Genomic DNA, 20061 nt, shown 5'->3' with positions numbered 1-20061 from the left:
TATGAGCAGGGTGAATATGTACATACAATCTAAAATGCTATAAGCTGCATGTATTCTTTAACAATCTAGGACAGTGTTTTCTAAACTGTGTGTTGTGGAGGAAAACGCAGAGCTGCTGCTCTGGCACCCCTCTTTCCTTCCCCCAGTAGGAAACTTCTCTCCCTACCCCATGCTGCAGGTTACAATCTTCAGGCCACTGGCAGCCTAAATCACTTTCTTCGGTGGCCTTGGAAGCTTTCCTTCTTCTACAGCATCCTACCTCTGTGGGGACAGGAAATTGTAGCAGAGGGTAAAGCTTCCAAGACTACCGAAGGCAGCCCAAAGATTGCAAGCTGCAGTCTGGGGAAGGGAGAGAGAGGTATCAGATCTTGCTGGAGGGGGGAAATCACCCGATTGGAAGGGGTAAGCAAGAAAATCTGTCAAAATCAGTGGGGGGGATGAGTCAGGAAGCAGTCAGATGCCAGACCAGGGAAGGGAAGATAGAGGATAAGATAGGACAGACCATAGGGAAAGGAAGAGAGAAGGACCCAATGGGAGGGGGGAAGGGAAGGAGAGGAGAGAGATGCCAGATTATAGGGGAGAAGAGGGAGGGAAAGGAAGGAGTAGAAAGAGATATCAGATTGAGGGGGAGAGAGATGCTAGACCATGGAGTGAGGAGGGAGCCTTGAACTGAAAAAGTTTGGGAACCACTGATCTAGGCACAAGCATTCACACCAGCTGTGCGATTGATGTAAATGATTACATCTAAAATATAGGAATCATTTATAAAATTATGCATAAAATATAGTTGCCTACTTTTCCTTATTGAATAGGCTCTAAATAGGCACATTCTGGGCACCCAAAAATAGGCACTCCTTTATAGAATTACATGCCTGCTTGGGAATAGATGTGCAAGTATTCCTATATAAAGTATGTATAATCACATATTTTATAAACAATAAATGTAAATTGCAATCTTCTGCACTCCACCCAAGCTTCGCCCCTTTGCTCACATAAAACCTTCCTGGCACCATGCATAACCTTAGGATATTTTATTAAAGCCATCTGTAAAGATACCCCTCCGCTCCCCCCAAGAAAGTGAAGAAGGTTTGTATAAAAGCAGAAGAGTATGTGATTTCAAGCTAAGAAAGCTTTCTAATGAGATTTTATGTCTTGGAAGTTAATCATGGTTTTTTTTCGTTTGAAATATTCTGTCATTTGAATAATTTCCTATTTTTGTATGTATGTCTTTGAATAAGACTTTCTACATAGCATATAGTTTCTATGAAAGTGTAATAAATCTGTGTTTTTTCATTTCAGGTCTGTCAATATTGTTTCCTCAGTGGGAACCTAGACATTATGATCTTGTCGTAGGTATATTATCAGCTCGGCACAACTTTGAACTGCGAAATGTAATAAGGAATACTTGGTTGAAATCCTTGAAACATCACCCAACATTAAACCAGCGGTAATAACCTGACTTTTACTGATGCCTATTCTAGTGCAATAGGTATGTCATTCTGGATGAATAGGTAATATCATCATGCTCGCGAGCAGTGCTGAAGGAATCCACTCCAGCTTTTGAATCCCTCTTCCTTCACTAGAGGGCTCTGCTGCCCCCTCCAGTTTTTCCTTATTTAATTTAATTTAATTTAATATATATTTTAATTTTTTTGTTATTTTTTGATGGGTTTCATACTTGGCCTGCTGAACCCTTTCTGGAGCTCGGCGAGAATTAAAAAAAAATGCGCTCCAGAGAGAGGTGGTGGAGAGTAAAACTGTGACTGAGTTCAAAGAAGCGTGGGATGAACACAGAAGATTTAGAATCGGAAAATAATATTAAATATTGAACTAGGCCAGTTACTGGGCAGACTTGCACGGTCTGTGTCTGTGTATGGCCGTTTGGTGGAGGATGGGCAGGGGAGGGCTTCAATGGCTGGGAGGGTGTAGATGGGCTGGAGTAAGTCTTAACAGAGATTTCGGCAGTTGGAACCCAAGCACAGTACCGGGTAAAGCTTTGGATTCTTGCCCAGAAATAGCTAAGAAGAAAAAATTAAAAAAAAAAAAATAATTTAAATTGAATCAGGTTGGGCAGACTGGATGGACCATTTGGGTCTTTATCTGCTGTCATCTACTATGTTACTATGTTACTGTCCAGACAAAGTAACCCAATAATAAAGATATCTTTCCCTGGAAACCCCTTCCTTACCAATAAAGCAACCCCCGCCCTTTTATGAGTAGATGAGGCAAGCAAAACCTGACTCACCCATCCCTTCTGCAATTTGGTATGTTCCTCTCTGGCAAGTCGGGTCTCTTGTAAGCAGGCTGGGTTTGCCCCATGATGTTCTTTTAATGGGAGGGTGATACCTCATATGTTCCAAGATAGGATCCTGAATGTCTTACTACTCACAGCCCTATGATACACAACGCATTACAACTACAAGACCAAAAAAGTCCCCCAGGCGCCCAGCCTCTGCCCAAGGGAAACCCCCCCCCCACAAGAAACGCACCCATGAAGCCCACTATCACAACATAGAATACACCCCGTATTTACTCTGGAAAACATAAAAAGCAATCCCCTAACCCCTGTCCCCACAGCCCCCCTTCCCCATTGCCTTTCCATACCCCCAAGGTGCCAAAAGCCATCCAGCGGCCCAATGGAATCTGGGAAGCAGATCACGGCACTGGTGCCATCGGTGCCCGTCCCTCCAAAGAAGCAATACAAATCATACTGTGCAAAAGAGCTGCACTGCACTTAAATGCCAAACAAACCAGCGTAGCCAGCAGTTACCAAACAGGAACTTACCCCACAGTCCTCAAGTAGATGATTGTGGTGATGCCTCCAACTGTTAATAAATTCCCCCGCGAGGGTCACCAAGTCAGACATGTTGTATCTTCAGAATAGCCGAGTATAAAAACATAAATTGGCGCTTCTGTTCCACCAACTTGGAGCACAAGGGATAGAAAACCTTTCTTTTGTCGGTTAAGGCTGCAGAGTAATCCTGGCTTATCCTGATGGAAACAGAATCATAGAGTAGAGACTCCTTGTTCAAACGATAGGCCTGGAGAAGTTCAACTTTGTGGCGATAATTAAGCTTACCAATGACCACCCGTGGGCACTGATCTTTCCCAGCACAAGGCCCCACTCTATGCACTCGTTCAAATCGAGCCGGGCCAAGTGAGGAAAGCAGGGGCAGTTCACTAGCAAGCCAAGACTCCACCATCGAAAGAAGAACTGAGTCCGCGATGGTTTCAGGGAAGCCCATAAATCGTAAGTTTCCCTGTCGGGACCTGTTCTCTAAATCCTCTGTTTTGTCTTGCTGTTGGCGCAACTGAATTTTAATAAATTCTACCTCAGTTTCCATTGCATGCTTGCCATCCTCCACCGTGGATACTCTGCTCTCAAGTTCTGTGACCCTCTTTGAATTATTTTCCAAGAGGGACTCTAATTTAGCCAATTGTGTCGACAGCTGTTCCATACTGGGACTCAGGGCTCACGATATTAGCTATTTTAATTCTGCCAAAGTCTCGGCTGTGATCTGGGTAGGCTCACCACGAGGCGTCTCTGCCATTTTTTGTTTGCTTTGTTTCCCCTTGTCCCGATCTTTTTTTGCTGCTTTTGTGGACATTGCTGGAGTGTTTTTAGCCAAAAATCTGTCCATACAGGGGCCAAACAGGTTTGAACTCAAAAATCAAGTGTAGAAGTGTTAATTCTCTCGCTAATAAGTTAATGGGGGGGACGAAGCTCCAGAGCCGGCAAGACAAGCTGCTTTCCCACTCACAGCATCATGTGATCCTCTCTGCTAATCGTTGTTTTAACGTAGCCAAGTAGGATAGCACATTAGCGAGCGCTATCTCTGGAGGGTCCCAGGTATCTTTTAAAACATCTAATAACCCCCTAGGTGCTCTGCCAAACATCACTTCAAAGGGGCTGACCCCCAATGATTCATGAATCCTCTCTCTAGCTAAATATAGGGCAAAGAGTAACAGACGATCCCAGTGGTTGAGATTTTCCTTTCCTCCCTTTTGAAGCATTTTCTTCAAGGTTTGGTTAAACTGCTCTACCATCATGGGGATGGTATGCAGAGGTCCGGGTTGGGGCGAATCCCAAAGGCCTCCCATAGGACCTTCATATTTCCCACAAGAAAATTACTCCCTTGGTTGGTAAGTATCTCCCTAGGGAAACCCATCATACAGAATAGTTTGTTTAATTCAGGGATTATAGCCTGGGTGGTGATACGCCTTAAGGGGAAAGCCCAGGGAAAGTGAGTGGCAAAATCTATCACCACTAGGATGCAACAATATCCCCTAGGGGTTTTAACCAGCGAGCCTATGGCATCCATACCTAACCTGTCCATAGGTTTAGCTACCACGAGCAGGGGAATTAGGGATACGTTGCCGGGTCTCTGAGTGGCCAACTTCTGGCACAAGGAATAAGCCTTGCAAAACTCCTGCATGTCTGGGCCCACTCCCGGCCAGAAGAATAGGCTAATTACCTGCACCCGGATTGCCTCCGCCTCCTTATAAGCAGCCGCAGGATGATCGTGAGCTATCTGGAGCACGGTCTCCTGGAACCCTTTTGGCACTACCCGCTGATTCGTTGCCCCCTTAGCCCCCTCCTTCCCTGCAGTCTGGTATAGCAGACCTCCATTAGAGATATATTGGACCCCCGGCTTCTCCGGGTGTCCTACTTGCTGCCACAGTTCCTGTAAGGAGGGGTCATGTTGCTACTCCTTCTTAAACGAGGGAAATAATTCTAACACCTCCCGGGGAAGCCAATGCATATAATTCCGGGATCAGTCAAATTGCCGAATTTTGGATGATACGTAGTTTTTTTGATGGATCCCAGATAGATAATGTTGCAGTAGTCGAGTAAGCTCAGGATGGAGTATTGCACCAGTAAGCGGAATGAGGATGCATCGAAGTATTTTCTGATGGTTCTTAGTTTCCATAAGACGGAGAAGCATTTTCTGACTAGTAAGTCGGTGTGAGATTCAAAGGTGAAGTTGCGGTCTAGCATCACTCCTAGAATTTTTATGGAATCTGTGATGGGAAAGATTTGACCGTTCAAAGAGATTGATGAGTCTTTGATTTTGTCATTTGGTCTAGCCAGGAAGAATTTGGTTTTATCTGAGTTGAGTTTCAATTTGAAGTCGGACATCCATAGTTCGATTTGCTTAAGGATAGATGCCAGGTGACTTTTTTGTCTCAGGAGTTACGCTGGTTAGGGGAAAGACTATGGTAATGTCGTCAGCGTAAATGTAGAATTTGATTTTCAGGTTTTGCAATAGGTTCCCTAGTGCAGCCAGGTAGATGTTGAACAGAGTGGGGGACAGGGGAGAGCCCTGCGGGGCTCCACATACGTTTACCCAGCTGAAGGAATGTGTATTGTCACAGTAAACTTGGTATGATCTTACTTAGGAAATCCTGGAACCATTTTAAAACATTGCCCGAGAGACCGATTGACTCCAAACATTCTAAGAGGATGGTATGATCAACTAAGTCGAAGGCATTACTTAAGTTGAACTGAAGTACTAGTGCACTTGTGCCCTTGCTGAACAGGGAATGGAGGGAGTCTAGTAGAGAAGCAATAATAGTTTTGGTGCTGTGACTGGGTCGGAATCCTGACTGGTTGTCGTTTAGAATGTTGAATTTGTCCAGGTAGGATACTAAGTCTTGGTTGACCAGACCTTCTATTAACTTTGCAAAGAAGGGGATGTTCGCAATGGGTCTGTAATTTGATGTTAGGTTGATGGGTTCTTTGGGGTTTTTTACAATCGGGGTGATTAGGATCTGGCCTAGGTCCTCAGGAAAAGTGCCTGATTGTAAAAGGGAAGAGAGCCAAGTATGTAACTTGGCTTTGAAGGTGACCGGGGCAACTTTCATTACTCTAGGTAGGCAACAGTCTAGTTTGCAGTGGAAATTGGCGTATTTTGAATAGAGCGAGCAGAATTGTTGCCAAGTTGGGATTTAAAGTTGTTCCAGAGAAGATCCGCTCTAGGTTTGCCAAAGGGCTGAGCAACTGGGTAGTTCAGATGGTTGGCTGTGACGCCCGATAGGTAGGATCTCAGATTGGAGATTTTGCTGTTGAAAAACTCAGCTAGGGCATTGGCTGGTGGAGGGAATTCTGAGATAGGACAGGTTAGGGTCTGAATGTCATAAAGGTTGTTGACTATTTTGAAAAGATTTTTGATGTCGGGGTAAGGGGAGCCGATTTTTAGTGTGTAGAAGTTAGTGCGCTTGGTAGTTATAAGTTTTTTGTATTCTTTTAATTTTGTTGTCCAATTTGTTCTCTCTTTACTGTCACCAGATTTCAGCCAAAGTCTTTCGAGTTTCCATAATTTCCGTTTCACTGATCCTAATTCAGTGTCAAACCAACCGTCTGTAGTTTTGTTTCTCATTTTCCTATTTTTAATGGGGGCCATTGTGTTTAGGATCTGTGTGCTTGTGCTGGTCCAAGAGTCAGCTGTGAATGAGTCAGGATCCGGGTTGGAGGAGAGGTCATAGTGTGACCAGAATTCTGTTGGGTTGATAAAGCCTCTAGTGGATATCATTTTCTTAGTCCTTTTTTCCAGCTTGGGGTAGGATGGGTGACATCTTGCTTGCCAGTTAAGTTGGAGGTTGCATAGTCGGTGGTCTGACCATAGGGAATCTGTCCAAGTGGCTAGCTCCCAGAGAATCTTGGGGTGGAGTTGATCTTTGGAGGAGAAGGTTGCTAGGTCAAGTTGGTGATCTTTTATGGTGGGTTTTTTCAGAGGTCGGTACGAAGAAGTCTAGAGAGGTGATGAGGGAAAGTAAATCTTTAGTGTCACTCCGATCGACCTGGTCTAGGTGAATGTTTAGGTCACCGATCAGTAGGTTGTATGGACCTCTAATTGAGTTAGTGAAGAGGAATTCAGAGAAGTTGTCTTTGGCGGTGGGCCATTTCTTGGGAGGGATGTAAAATAGAGTGATAATTAAGCTATCTTCTAGCTGGTCTGACTGGGGTTTACAGGAAAGAATTTTGAGGTTCATTGAGGATTTCGAGGCTAGGATGGTGGGCTCGAAAGCGTCTCTTGTTAGGATGGCTAGTCCTCCCCCTCTTCCCCAGGTTCTGGGTAGGGAGGTAATTTTAAACCCAGGTGGTAGACACTCACGAATTATGATATCGTTGTCGGAGATCAACCATGTTTCAGTTAAGAGGACGAAGTCAGGGTTAGTCTCCTCTAGCCAGTCTTTAACTAGTTGGGCTTTGTTCCTGATAGAACGGATGTTTAAGTAGAAACCTAGGACTGAGGAGTGTCAGCTGGGACTGAGTGGGTGATTTTCCTTAATGATCGGTGTATATTTCTGTGAGGTTTCTTTGGTTTGCGAGAGGGGAGAACAACCGGGATTTGGAAGGGGCCCCATTCAGAGCAGTCAAGAATGAGGCGTTGAGCTGGCCTCTGGGGTTTTGGGTTGGTAGGGCGAGGCCTTATGAGGATTGGAATTGGGGAGCAGAGTAGTGCCTTGGTTAACCAGTTTTTGTAACAAACCCAAAAAAAGAAGAGAAATAAGGTCAGGTAGTTTTGTATGGAAGCCATCATGTATTGAAAGATAGTGTAGGTGTTAAGATATCTTAGTCTGGAATAGATAGTATAGTAGTCATGGAAGGTACTTATCAGATTGGCTTATGGGAGTGGCAGGCTGGAAGAATCTCTGGCCTGGTTCTTGCGCTGCTGGTGGTCAGCTCTGGGAGGTGCTGAGATTGTTGGACCTGGTGTGGGACATTGGTGTCCTCATGGAGCTCCTCGCGGAATTGTGACTGCTCTCAGAGAGTGGTTGGGTTGTTAGTAGTGGGACCGACGGCTTCCCGGCAGTTGCTTCACAAAGGCGCGCACTAAGGCGCACGCGCCTTTGTCGTGCGCCTTCGTCGGCGTGCCGTTGGAGCTGTTTCTTTTAGTTGTAGCAGGATCCCGTGCTGGTTCGGGGGAGGGGTGGAGCAGTGCTCCCACACTCCGATGATTAAGACCCTGCTGAGATGGACTGCCCGCTGGTATCGGCGCAGGGGGTTGAGCGATGAACTGCCGGTTGGAGGCACTTAGAACGTTTTTTGTCTTCTCTGGTGGGCTTTGTAACAGGAAGACAGACGTTTGATAATATTCAGAGAAACCTGCATTTCATATATCAAGCATGAACAGAAGCCATACCCATGTTTCTGCTTTCTCTTGATGTGACGAAAGCATTTGATCAAGTATCTCAGCTTTTTAAGTTCTCTGTCTTGACAAATTGAGGTTCTCTGGGTGATTTCTCTACTGAGTCTATTTGCTCTATGTCAGTCTCCTAGCTTGCCTTAAAATTGATGGACCTAGGGTCTGTTCCGGAGATGGCACTTCTTATGTTCTTAATGGAACTTTTACGCCCACCTATGTGTGTCAGGGAACGAAGCATGGCCCTAACACCCTTACTCTTAGAAACATAGAAACATGATGGCAGATAAAGACCAAATAAATGGCCCATTCAGTCTGCCTATACACAGTATCCACTATCTCCTCCTCTCCTTAAGAGATACCATGTGCCTATCTCACACTTTCTTGAATTCAGACAGTCTTTGTCTGCTACCTCTACTGGGAGACTATTCCACGCATCTACAACCCTGTGAAAAAGTATTTCCTTAGAGCCTAACACCTCAATTTCATACTATGCCCTCTCATTCTAGAGCTTCTTTTTAAATGAAAGAGACTCTTCTTATGTGTATTTATGCCATGTAGGTATTTAAACGTTGGTATCATATCTCCCCTCTCCTGCCTTTCCTCAATAGTATACATATTGAAATTTTTAAGTCTGTTCCCATATGCCTTATGATGAAGACCACCAAGCACTCTATCCTTAGCTCAGGTCTTTTATACCAGGTAGAGATGGTTGGTATTCCTTGGGGTCGGTTGGCATAAAAAAATTTAGCTTTTTACGGATATTATCTAGCAGAGTCCTGGGAATCTGTAATTTAGGTAGCTACCATATTATCTGTCTATGGGAACGTTTCGGACTTTAAGGTATATATGTCCAAATCTGAGATTTTAAATATCACAATAGATCTGGGGAAGAGCATCACCTGCAACAGCAGTTTCCTTATAGGTAGGTTTCACAGGTAGATACTTAGATGTAAATTTCACATGAACCCTACTTCCCCTCTAAGATTACTGAGCTTTTCCCAGATCTTGATAGGCAGGAGGGCCTTAATCTGTCATAGATAGGCAGGGTTCAGGCTCTAAAAATTATATAATTTTACCAAAATTACTTTATTTATGACTCTGCCCTTGTCCATCCAATGACAGTTTTTTGATACATTGAGGAGGTAAATGTTTGCATACTTTAGGAAAATTCCCGCAAAAAGTCCAAAGAGAAGTTCTTTATAAATCCAAAAACCAGGGACAGGTTTTTCACAATGTATGCATTGTGTATGTTATTTTGTTACATTTTTAAAAATAAATTTTGTTTTTTATTGTCAGAATACTCAATCACAGTCAATGGAACAAGTCTATTCAATCCAAAGATCAACTATATACCAGACTTGAGTGACTCAAAAATAATTATTAGTCAGTCTCTACTGAACTCTCAGATGCCTGCTTTGGTGAATCATCAAAGATTTCTAAAACCAGAATAGCAGGAGAAGGTATCATTCATTGAGAACAGTAGAAAAATTTTTGTGCTTCTATAACAAACTATAAATAAATAAATAGTGTAGAAAACTCAAACGTCACACTTATCTTTGGTTTTCAAGTGTCGGTATTGAATTCATTGTAGTGTGAATAACCCTACGGGGACCCGTTTCACCATCACTGGCTTCATCAGGGGTCAAAAATTGTGCAGCTAGCTCGATTAATGAGACAAAATGGCGCCGTAAGGTTATTCACACTACAATGAATTCAATACCGACACTTGAAAACCAAAGATAAGTGTAACGTTTGAGTTTTCTACACTATTTATTTATTTATTTATAGTTTGTTATAGAAGCACAAAAATTTATCTACTGTTCTCAATGAATGATACCTTCTCCTGCTATTTTGGTTTTAGAAATCTTTGATGATTCACCAGAGCAGGCATCTGAGAGTTCAGTAGAGATTGACTAATAATTATTTTCGAGTCACTCAAGTCTGGCATATAGTTGTTCTTTACTGTCAGGTAATGCAATTTCACATTGCAGAATGGCTTACCAATTCACCAAAGATCTGGGTATAGATGGAACAACTATGGATGGCTCCACCCTGCTTTGGACAATTCCCTGGGCCCCAAAGTGTCTCCTTTTTGATATAGAAAAGCAGGCTCCTTTGGGGATAAGTTGTCTTCTTTTTACCTGGTACCTTATTTGGGGGAGAGTTATTCTTATTTTTTCTTTTGCAGACCTGCAATATTTTCTAGAAACAGCAATACATTATGCCCCAGGTTTTGTCTTGGGCACATGTTATACTACTTTCCAACATTGGGCGGCTAAGTGATTCTACACATTAAGTCACTTTGGAGGAGGTGGAGATGTACTCAGAATTGCATTAAGAGCATGGTCTTTCCCTGTCTTACTTTTTTCAATATGTCCAAATATAGGATTACATAATGCATAGGGCTCAGAGAGAGCTGGGTCTAGAGCAGTGGTCTCAAACTCAAACCCTTTGCAGGGCCAGATTTTGGATTTGTAGGTACATGGAGGGCCTCAGAAAAAAAATAGTTAATGTCTTATTAAAGAAACTAGTCTTTAAGCCCGTTACATTAACGGGTGCTAGAATAAATATGTGTGTGTGTCTTTCTTTCTCTTTCTCTTTCTCTTTCCTTGGCTGCTGTCTGTCTTATTATTTGTCTCTCTCTCCTTGGATGCTGGCTGTTTTTTTTATTTGTCTCTCTCCTTGGATGCTGGCTGTCTTCCTTTCTGTTTGTCTCTCTGGCCCCCTGTCTGTCTGTCATTTCTGTCTGTGTCTCTCCCTAGCCCCCTGTCTCTCTGTCATTCCCCTTTCCCTCTCCCCCTGGCCCCCTGTTGTGCCATGCCTGCCTGCCTGCTCCATGGCCCCCTTCTGTTCCCCCCCTCCCAGAGCAAAGCATGATTGCTGCCTGCCCCAGCACACCCCTCCCCCCAAAGCAGCCCCCTTTCCCTCTCGCCCTGGCCCCCTGCCTGTATTGCTCCCAAACCCGGCTTCCTGCTTTCTCCTGGCTCACCGGCACGAACCGCTGCCGCTGTTCTTCTTCAAAGCTGCTCTCCACCCTCTGACATGATCTCGCCCCTCGGGATTGTGTCAGAGAGAACGTGCTACCGAGGTGGAGAGCGGCCTGTGAGGCTCGCTACATCCGGCCGGCGAGCCTCGGCTGGTTTGAAGAAGAGCAGCAGCGGTGAATTTTGGGACCTTACAGTGAGTGAGAGCGGGAGGGGGAAGTTGACTGCGTGTTCCCTGCCTCCGTGTTTGAAAATGGAATTCAGCACGGGGGGACACATCACGCTGTCAGGGAACACACTGTCCTAAGTGCGCATGTGTGCTTAGGGTTTTATTATAGAGGATGATGATAATTTTGCATGAGGTAAAACTCTTTATAGTTTATAAATATTTCCTTTTGGCTAAGTCTTAATAATAATGTAATTTATAGCTAAAGAGACATAAGATCAAGCTACTGTTTTATTTTACTTTTGTGATTATGATAAACATACCAAGGGCCTCAAAATAGTACCTGGCGGCCCGCGAGTTTGAGACCACTGGTCTAGAGGAAATATTTGTGGAACCGAAAGTGAGGGGGAGTAGTGGTAGAAGCTGGATCTCTAGGATATATCTGGTCCTTTTGTCCTTTATAACATGTTTATACTAAGTAGTAAGAGTCTGATTTAGTGGCATCTTTTGAGATAAGTGAAGCAATGGGAGAAAAGCTTTCAATATTTATTTAAAGTGTATATAACCAGTAACAGGATAGAAGCTACATCCCTCAGAGTCTTTTTAAAGTGTTCCAACATTACGGAGTGTTGGCAATATTACAGAGCCCTGGGCAAGATGTAACTTATATGGTAGACGTGCCTAAAACACAATCTTTTTGGTTGACTGTTTAACTTTAACAAGTTACCCAGTGGAGATGTGCTTGTTACATTTCAAACCTTTTGGGATAAAGCCTAAGGTGCATAAGTTGGCCACAAATTTATTCACAACTGGAGACAAAAAAAACCTCGTTTAAGGAATGGAAAAGATCAAAAACGGTTGAAAACTGGAACAAACACAAACAACATCAACACAGATGCCATAAGGCAGTGAAAGGGGCCAAAAGAGACTACAAGGAAAAAATAGCCAAGGAAGCAAAAAACTTCTTTTGATATATTAAAGGGAAATGACCCGTGAAGGAAGCGGTGGGATCGTTGGATGACCAAGGAATATAGGGAGCGCTAAAGGAGGACAAGGTAATCGCCGACAGACTGAACACAATTTTTTCATTTGTATTTACCGAAGAGGATATACACAGCATACCGGAACTCATCAGGCTATATGCTGGAAGTGAAAACGGGAAACTGACAGGGTTGATGGTCAGTTTAGAAGAGATATACATTCAGATTGATAGGCTCAAGAGCGATAAATCCCCGGGACTGGATGGCATCCATCTGAGGGTCATCAAGGAACTGAAAGAGACCATAGCTGAACTGCTTCAGCTGATAGCCAATATGTCGATCAACAAGGGAAAGATTCCAGAAGACTGGAAGGTGGCGAATGTTATGCTGATCTTCAAAAAAGGTTTGAGGGGAGAACCGGGAAACTACAGACCGGTAAGTCTGACCTCGGTACCGGGAAAGATGGTAGAGGTGCTGATAAAGGACTGCATCATTGATCACCTTGACGGACACGGTCTGATGTGGACCAGCCAGCACGGTTTCAGCAAAGGCAGATCTTGTTTGACAAACTTGCTGCACTTCTTAGAGGGAGTGAACAGGCAGATAGACAAGGGCGACCCGGTCGACATTGTATATCTGGACTTTCAGAAGGCATTCGACAAGGATAAGAACATAAGAGTTGCCTCCGCTGAGGCAGACCATAGGTCCATCCCGCCCAGCGGTCCGCACCCGCGGTGGCCCATCAAGCATGAATGACTACTTTGGAAAATTGCAAGCCATGAAATAGAGGGTGAAATACTTACATGGATTAAAAATTGGCTGGAGCATAGGAAACAGAGAGTGGGTAAATGGACAATACTCAGACTGGAAGAGCATCACCAGCGGGGTGCCACAGGGCTCAGTGCTTGGACCCGAGCTCTTCAACATCTTCATAAACGATCTGGACATAGGTACGACAAGTGAGGTGATAAAATTTGCGGACGATACGAAGTTATTTAGAGTAGTGAAGATGCAGGGGGATTGCGAAGATCTACAACGTGACATAATCAGGCTCGAGGAATGGGCTGCGACAAGGCAGATGAGGTTCAACGTGGAGAAGTGTAAAGTGAAAATCTAAATAAATTGGAGAAAAAATCTCTAATCTTAATTCACAGTTTAAACAATATAACTAATAAAGTGAATTTTGAATAATAAACAGTATTTATAAATAATTTTGAAAGTGCTCAGTGTGATATCTTATTCAAAACCAGCAGATTATAAGAATAAAGATATATGATCTTTACATCATTGCACTCACCTCCCTACCAGCCCTAAACATCTTATGAGATATAAATTGTTCAAGCAAACTTAAAATAAAAGATGTAAATAGATGAATACTTAGCTGAATTCACAAGATGTCACTTTGGTTGAAAAATATTGTACAGTTCACCACTCATGAATGGGTTTGCTCAAAAAAGTTGTCTTTAAAGGCTGATCGTTGGTGATAACTAATTTAGTGCAAAAAATTATTCCAAGTTGTTACTCCATGTTGTTATAGCTGGTTAAGAAATAATGTTGAATAAAGTGAGTCTCCACAACAACCACAAAACCCAAAATAAAAATCAACGTGTGGTTAAAACATCTTAGTCTAAAAGCTAAAGCAAAGTGTCCGACTTTTCCTCTTTTCCTCCAACACCGATCGTGTTTCGCTATGAATAGCGTCATCAGGAAGAAAAGACTAAAAATAAAATTAAACAAAGAATAATAATGAATGTGTTGTAGTTGTCAAATATCAAAAATATATTTTGGAAATAAACTTCAAAAACTAGTAATGAATTACCTTCAGGTCTCCCAAAAGAGAGAACACGCCGTCTGGGATGATTCATCAAATGAACCGAATCAACGTGTGACGTTCAAACGTCGCACCATAAAGAAGTCGTCAAAAGGTCACATGATATGTAACGTATTGATAATATAATTTGTTGAGACCTAATGACTAATTTTTACCTAATGGTCCATTCTATTTACTTTATGAAGTGTAAAGTGATGCATGTTGGTAACAAAAATCTCATGCACAAATACAAGATGTCCGGGGCGGTACTTGGAGACACCTCCCAGGAAAGGGGCTTGGGAGTTCTGACCGACAAGTCGAAGCTGTCCACACAATGTGCGGCTGCGGCGAAAAGGGCGAACAGAATGCTAGGAATAATAAAGAAGGGGATCACAAACAGATCGGAGAAGGTTATCATGCTGCTGTACCGGGCCATGATGCACCCTTACCTGGAGTACTGCATACAGCACTGGTCGCCGTACATGAAGAAGGACATGGTGCTACTCGAAAGAGTCCAGAGAAGAGCGACTAAGATGGTTAAAGGGTTGGAGGAGCTGCCGTACAGCGAAAGATTAGAGAAACTGGGCCTCTTCTCCCTCGAACAGAGGAGATTGAGATGATTGAAACATTCAAGGTACTGAAGGGGATAGACTTAGTAGATAAGGACAGGTTGTTCACCCTCTCCAAGGTAGGGAGAACGAGAGGGCACTTTAAAGCTGAAAGGGGATAGATTCCGTACGAATGTAAGGAAGTTCTTCTTCACCCAGAGAGTGGTGGTAAACTGAAACGCTCTTCCGGAGTCTGTCATAGAAGAAAACACACTCCAGAGATTCAAGACAAAGTTAGACAAGTTCCTGCTAAACAAGGACATACGCTGTTAGGACTAGTCTCAGTTAGGGCTCTGGTCTTTGACCAGAGGGCCGCCACGTGAGCGGACTGCTGGGCAGGATGGACCACTGGTCTGACCCAGCAGCGGCATGTTCTTATGTGAAAAAATCCTGTTGCACCCTTAATTACAGTAGTTCTCTGCAAATTGGACCATGTATACCTGGCCAAATTTTGGCTTTTCATAAAGTTTGGGATGTCTTATACTTCTGGAGATAGTAGAACCAGGAGAACATAGGGAGTTCTCCATTTTGAGCTGCTCTGTGGTCTCTGTCTTATGGTACTTTTTTTTTTTTAATTTCTGGCTGTAGACACTCCTTTGTATGGGGGATGGGATGGGAAAGGGACTTTCATTGGCTTATGGATTTTTTTTCATGTTTTCATGTTTATTATGCAGACTTATTTTTAATTAAAATCAAAAAAAGAAAATGGAAGAGTAATTACGCTTCTTGGATCCAAGTAATATAAACCCAAAAACCAAAAGAGTTTGAAGACTTGAAGAAAGTGTTACTGATTTGATAAGCAATGAGACTGGAACAGGAAAATGCTTCAAAACCAAATACAGTAAAACCTTGGTTTGCGGCAATAATTCGTTCCAGAAGCATGCTTGTAATCCAAAGCACTCATATATCAAAGCAAATTTCCCCATAGGAAATCATGGAAATTCAGATGATTCGTTCCACAACCCAAAAGCTTTAATAAAAAATACTATATGTACTTGTATTGCAAGACCTCACTCGTTTAGAACAGTCACTATACTCCTGCAGCGTCAGAGAGAGAAGAACCATCAGCTCAATTGTGATGATGTGATGTGTGTACTGTATGTACTCGTATTGCAAGACTTTGCTTGTTTAGAACATTCACTACACTCCCTCAGCGTCAGAGAGAGAAGAACCATCAGCTCAATTGTGATGATGTGACGTGTGTGTACTATATGTACTCGTATTGCAAGACTTTGCTTGTTTAGAACAGTCACTACACTCCCGCAGTGTCAGAGAGAGAAGAACCATCAGCTCAATTGTGATGATGTGATGTGTGTATACTGTATGTACTTGTATTGCAAGACTTTGCTTGTATATCGAGTTCAAATGTAAAAAAAATGTATTGCTTGTCTTGCAAAACACTTGCAAACCAAGTTACTTGCAATCCAAGATTTTGCTGTATACAGTATGTTATACTTATCTATCAGATACTTGCCTACCATAACTTTTTTTATCAGATAAAATTTTAACTTAAAAAGGTTTACAAAAACAAAATAATACTGTAGGAAATACATTTGGCAAATTAAACATATCAATAAAGTAGAGAATATGGCAAAATGCATCCCTAACAATAAATAATATATTGTAATCTAAAACAGTAACTCAGACCATCCTATAATCCCTGGGAAGGGTTAAGCTATTAGGAGGCCATTTATTGAAATTTAGTGATTTATGGAGAACATTACATTAGTGAGTCAGAATTATGTGGTTTTATTACTTGCTATACTCTTGTTGACAAATGTTAATGAAATGCGCTTTATCTTGCAGTGTACTGGTGAAGTTTATTATAGGCGCTCATGGTTGTGATGTACCTGTGGAAGACCGAGAAGATCCTTACTCTTGCAGACTTCTGAATATCAGTAACCCAAGTAAGATTGCCTCAGTGTATATTTTTTTTTAACACTTATCTCTTTTTTAACTTTGTAATGTTATAGTTATTGTAGATTGACCAGGAGTGAAGCAATGTAAAAATACATTTTTAGGGTGGGGGGGGTAAGGTATGTACGAGGACTTATGTAATACTGTAAACTGTCCAGTTGATATTCAGTTCATAACAATCAACATAGGTTTGGGTTGTGTTTTTTTAATGCTGTTTGCCATAATTAGTATATAGTAAATGAAGGCAGATAAAGACCCCCATAGGCAGAATCAGCTCCAGATAGTCAATGCTGTGTCATTTGTAGGCACTGGCATTGAATATCCAGGTCGAATTCAAATATCAGCTGGGACTTGCATTTGTTCCTTCACCCCCCTGGGACTCGCAGTAGTTCCTTCACCCCCTGATCCCAGTCTTGATCCCCTACCACCAGTGGCGTACCAAGGGAGGGGCGGTCCGCCCCGGGTGCCAGCCCTGAGGGGGTGCTCCTGGCCTTGCCGTTCAGTCCCCCCCCACCCCCAAAGGCCCGCTCGCCCCCCCTGGCCTCCCCGCACCACCTATGAAGCAGCCGCAGCAGGATCGCGATGTCAGCGATCCCTGAGCTGCTTGGGCGCTGCTTCCTGCGCCGTGGTTCCGCCCCTCCTCTGACAGCAGAGGAGGGGCGGGACCGCGGCGCAGGAAGCAGCGCCTAAGCAGCGCAGGGATCGCTGACGTTGCGATCCTGCTGCGGCTGCTTCATAGGTGGTGCGGGGAGGCCAGGGGGGCGAGCGGTCCTTCGAGGTGGGTTGGGGCATCAGGCCTTCAGGGTGGGGAGGGCAGGCAGGCTTTCAAGGGGGAGGGGGGTGACAGGCAGGCAGGCAGGCCTTCAAGGGGGGAGGCAGGCCTTCAAGGGGGGGACAGGCCTTCGGGGGGTGTGCAGACCTTCAAGGGGTGCAGGCCTTCAAGGGGGAGGAACAGGCCTTTAAGGGGGGGCAGGCAGGCCTTCAGGGGGGGGGCAGGCCTACAAGGGGGTGGGACAGGCCTTCAAGGGGGGGTGCAGGCCTTCGGGGGGGGTGCAGGCCTTTGGGGGGAGTGCAGACCTTCAAGGGGGTGCAGGCCTTCAAGGGGGGACAGGCAGCCAGGCCTTCAAGGGGGGGGACAGGCCTACAAGTGGGTGGGACAGGCCTTCAAGGAGGGGACAGGCTTTCTGGGGGGGTGCAGACCTTCAAGGGGGGGACAGGCAGGCAGGCCTTCAAGGGGGGGACAGGCCTACAAGGGGGGGGCAGGCCTACAAGGGGGGGACAGGCCTTCAAGGGGGACAGGCAGACCTTTAAGGGGGGACAGGCCTTTGGGGGGGACCCTGGTTTAGAAGTACACGGAGGGAAGGGGGTGTTCAAAGAGACGTGCATATGCCAAACTTTGGGGGGGGAAGAAATAATGGGTCTGAAAATAGAGGAGAGGGAGAGAGATGATGGACCATGGGATTTAGAGAGGGAAGGAACAGAAAGGGAGAGAAATTGGACACAAGGGATGGTGTGGAGGAGGGATAGAGATACTGGATAGGAGGGTAATTGGGAAAAGAAAGGGAGAGATGGTGGACCCTGGGGTGGTGGGGAAGGAGGGAGAGATGCCGGATGAAAGGGTAGTTAAGAAAAGGTGGATCTGTGGAGGGAGATGAAAAAAAGGAAAGATACCTGGGGAGGGAAGGGAAATGGAAAGAGAGGACAGAGTTGGCAGATGGATGGTTAGCATGCAGAAAGAAGGAGACCCTGGCAAGCAAGTTATCAGAAGAAAACCAGAGCCTTGGACCAACAAGATTTGAAATATAACAAGACAACAAAAGGTAGAAAAATTAATTTTATTTTCTGTTTTGTGATTACAATATGTCAGATTTGAAATGTGTATCTTGCCAGAGCTGGTGTTGGACTGCAAACGTGAGCTAGGATTTAACAGAGAGAGGAAAAGTCCTTTTTGTTTCTTTATTTTATTTACACCACAGCACCAGTGTGGTTAGGAGAAGCCAAAGGGGGGTGAAAAAGCTATAAAACCCACCAGGAGTTTTGAAAAAAATCACCCAACTGGGCAGGAAAATCAAATTGAAAAACCAATTCAATAGGCTGAATCGAAATCGAAATTTTTTTTCCTGAATCTGGCAGCATTAGTTTGCGCTACTGTCTTAGACTTTAGGACCTGGGATTGGGGAGAGATGGCATCCTCAGTACTTTATAATGCAAGTGAAACGAGGATTTGGTCAGACTTTTGAAGGGTCTGCAGAAAAAAAAATATTGTATAGGCCGGGGACATGAGACAGCAGGAAATGGGAACTTTTCTTCCTTCTATTTTTGTGAATGGAAAGGCTGAGGATGTCAGAGTTCAGTTAAAATATGTGCTTTATAAGAAAATATAATAATGTGTTTTATAAAGTTTATAGCATAGCTGGCCTACCCAGTGAGGTGTTCCTAGTGGTGGTGGTGGCAGCGTGTCAATGTATTGAGAGGAAGAGGTGGTCTGGGAAATTCTGCTGAGCAAACTCCGGGCCCATTTCCACCCCCCAGTTAGTCCACTCCACTCAACTGGTTCACACACTGAGTGGGTCTTTGGGTGTTGTTTTGGAATCTCTTCCAGTGGTTTATCAGTATCTCCTTCTGGTCCAAGGAAGGAAACTTTGTTATCCTTAGCATTGACCTACAGAATATGTTTGTAACAGCGCTGCATGTGTGGCATTAGGCTATGTAGTGATCGAAAGAAAAAAACAGACCTTTGCACATTTTTGCACTATATGGTGGGTGTATGAGGAGATTCACATTTCCTGCACAGCTAAGTCCATGTGAAGTTATGTGCTATATTTGACATCTAGCAAGGTCTCTGTTTGAAAGGAAAGATCTAAACTTAAAAATGAAGTGGCCAGAAGTTATGGTAAAAGCAGATAGTGTAGCTGGTTTTAAATTCCTGGAGGAAAAGTCCATAATCTGTTATTAAGACATGGGGGAAGTATCTGCTTGCCCTGGATCGGTAGCATGGAATGTTGCTACTCTTTGGGTTTTGACCAGGTATTAGTGTCTTGGATTGGCTACCATGAGAATGGGCTACTGGGCATGATGGACCATTGGTCTGACCCAGTTAGGCTATTCTTATGTTATGTTCTCATCTGTAGGGGCCTTTGTTTTCACTTCTTATTTTAATGTATTTTTTTTCTGGGAACTTATCAGTGTTTTTTATAATGGGAACAAAAATGGAAGAGAATTAATGTGTGTGGGATGAGGAGGTAACTAATTTCTTCAGCTAAATAATTCAATCCACTTCAAACAGACATAGGAGAACTCACGCACCATTCACACATCCTCCAACCAAAAACGTCAAAAGAAAAAAACTGTTCGACAACCTCCTAGCCATTCGAGCTGCAACACTCGACCCCCCAACTCTACAACCAATTGACATCGACCACAGACTGCAAAACCTTCAAAAAGAA

At 43.8% G+C, this 20061-nt stretch overlaps 1 protein-coding gene across 9 annotated transcripts in view; it reads left to right on the top strand.

Moving 5' to 3' along the window:
- Positions 1 to 20061, top strand: part of B3GALNT2 (beta-1,3-N-acetylgalactosaminyltransferase 2) — a 345788-nt gene that overhangs the window by 32129 nt on the left and 293598 nt on the right. For 5 of the 9 annotated variants that reach the window (XM_033936239.1, XM_033936238.1, XM_033936241.1 and 2 more), the window contains exons 2-3: positions 1300 to 1447; positions 16505 to 16605. In XM_033936239.1, coding sequence (XP_033792130.1) covers positions 1300 to 1447; positions 16505 to 16605 — 249 coding nt within the window. Of the gene's footprint in view, positions 1 to 1299; positions 1512 to 16504; positions 16606 to 20061 lie in introns of all 9 variants that reach the window. The other 4 variants (XM_033936247.1, XM_033936246.1, XM_033936245.1 and 1 more) reach the window with 2 other exon arrangements.

Source organism: Geotrypetes seraphini, chromosome 3 (assembly GCF_902459505.1).
Source record: "Geotrypetes seraphini chromosome 3, aGeoSer1.1, whole genome shotgun sequence".
Lineage (NCBI taxonomy): Eukaryota > Metazoa > Chordata > Amphibia > Gymnophiona > Dermophiidae > Geotrypetes > Geotrypetes seraphini.
This window is presented reverse-complemented; position numbering and strand designations above follow the sequence as displayed.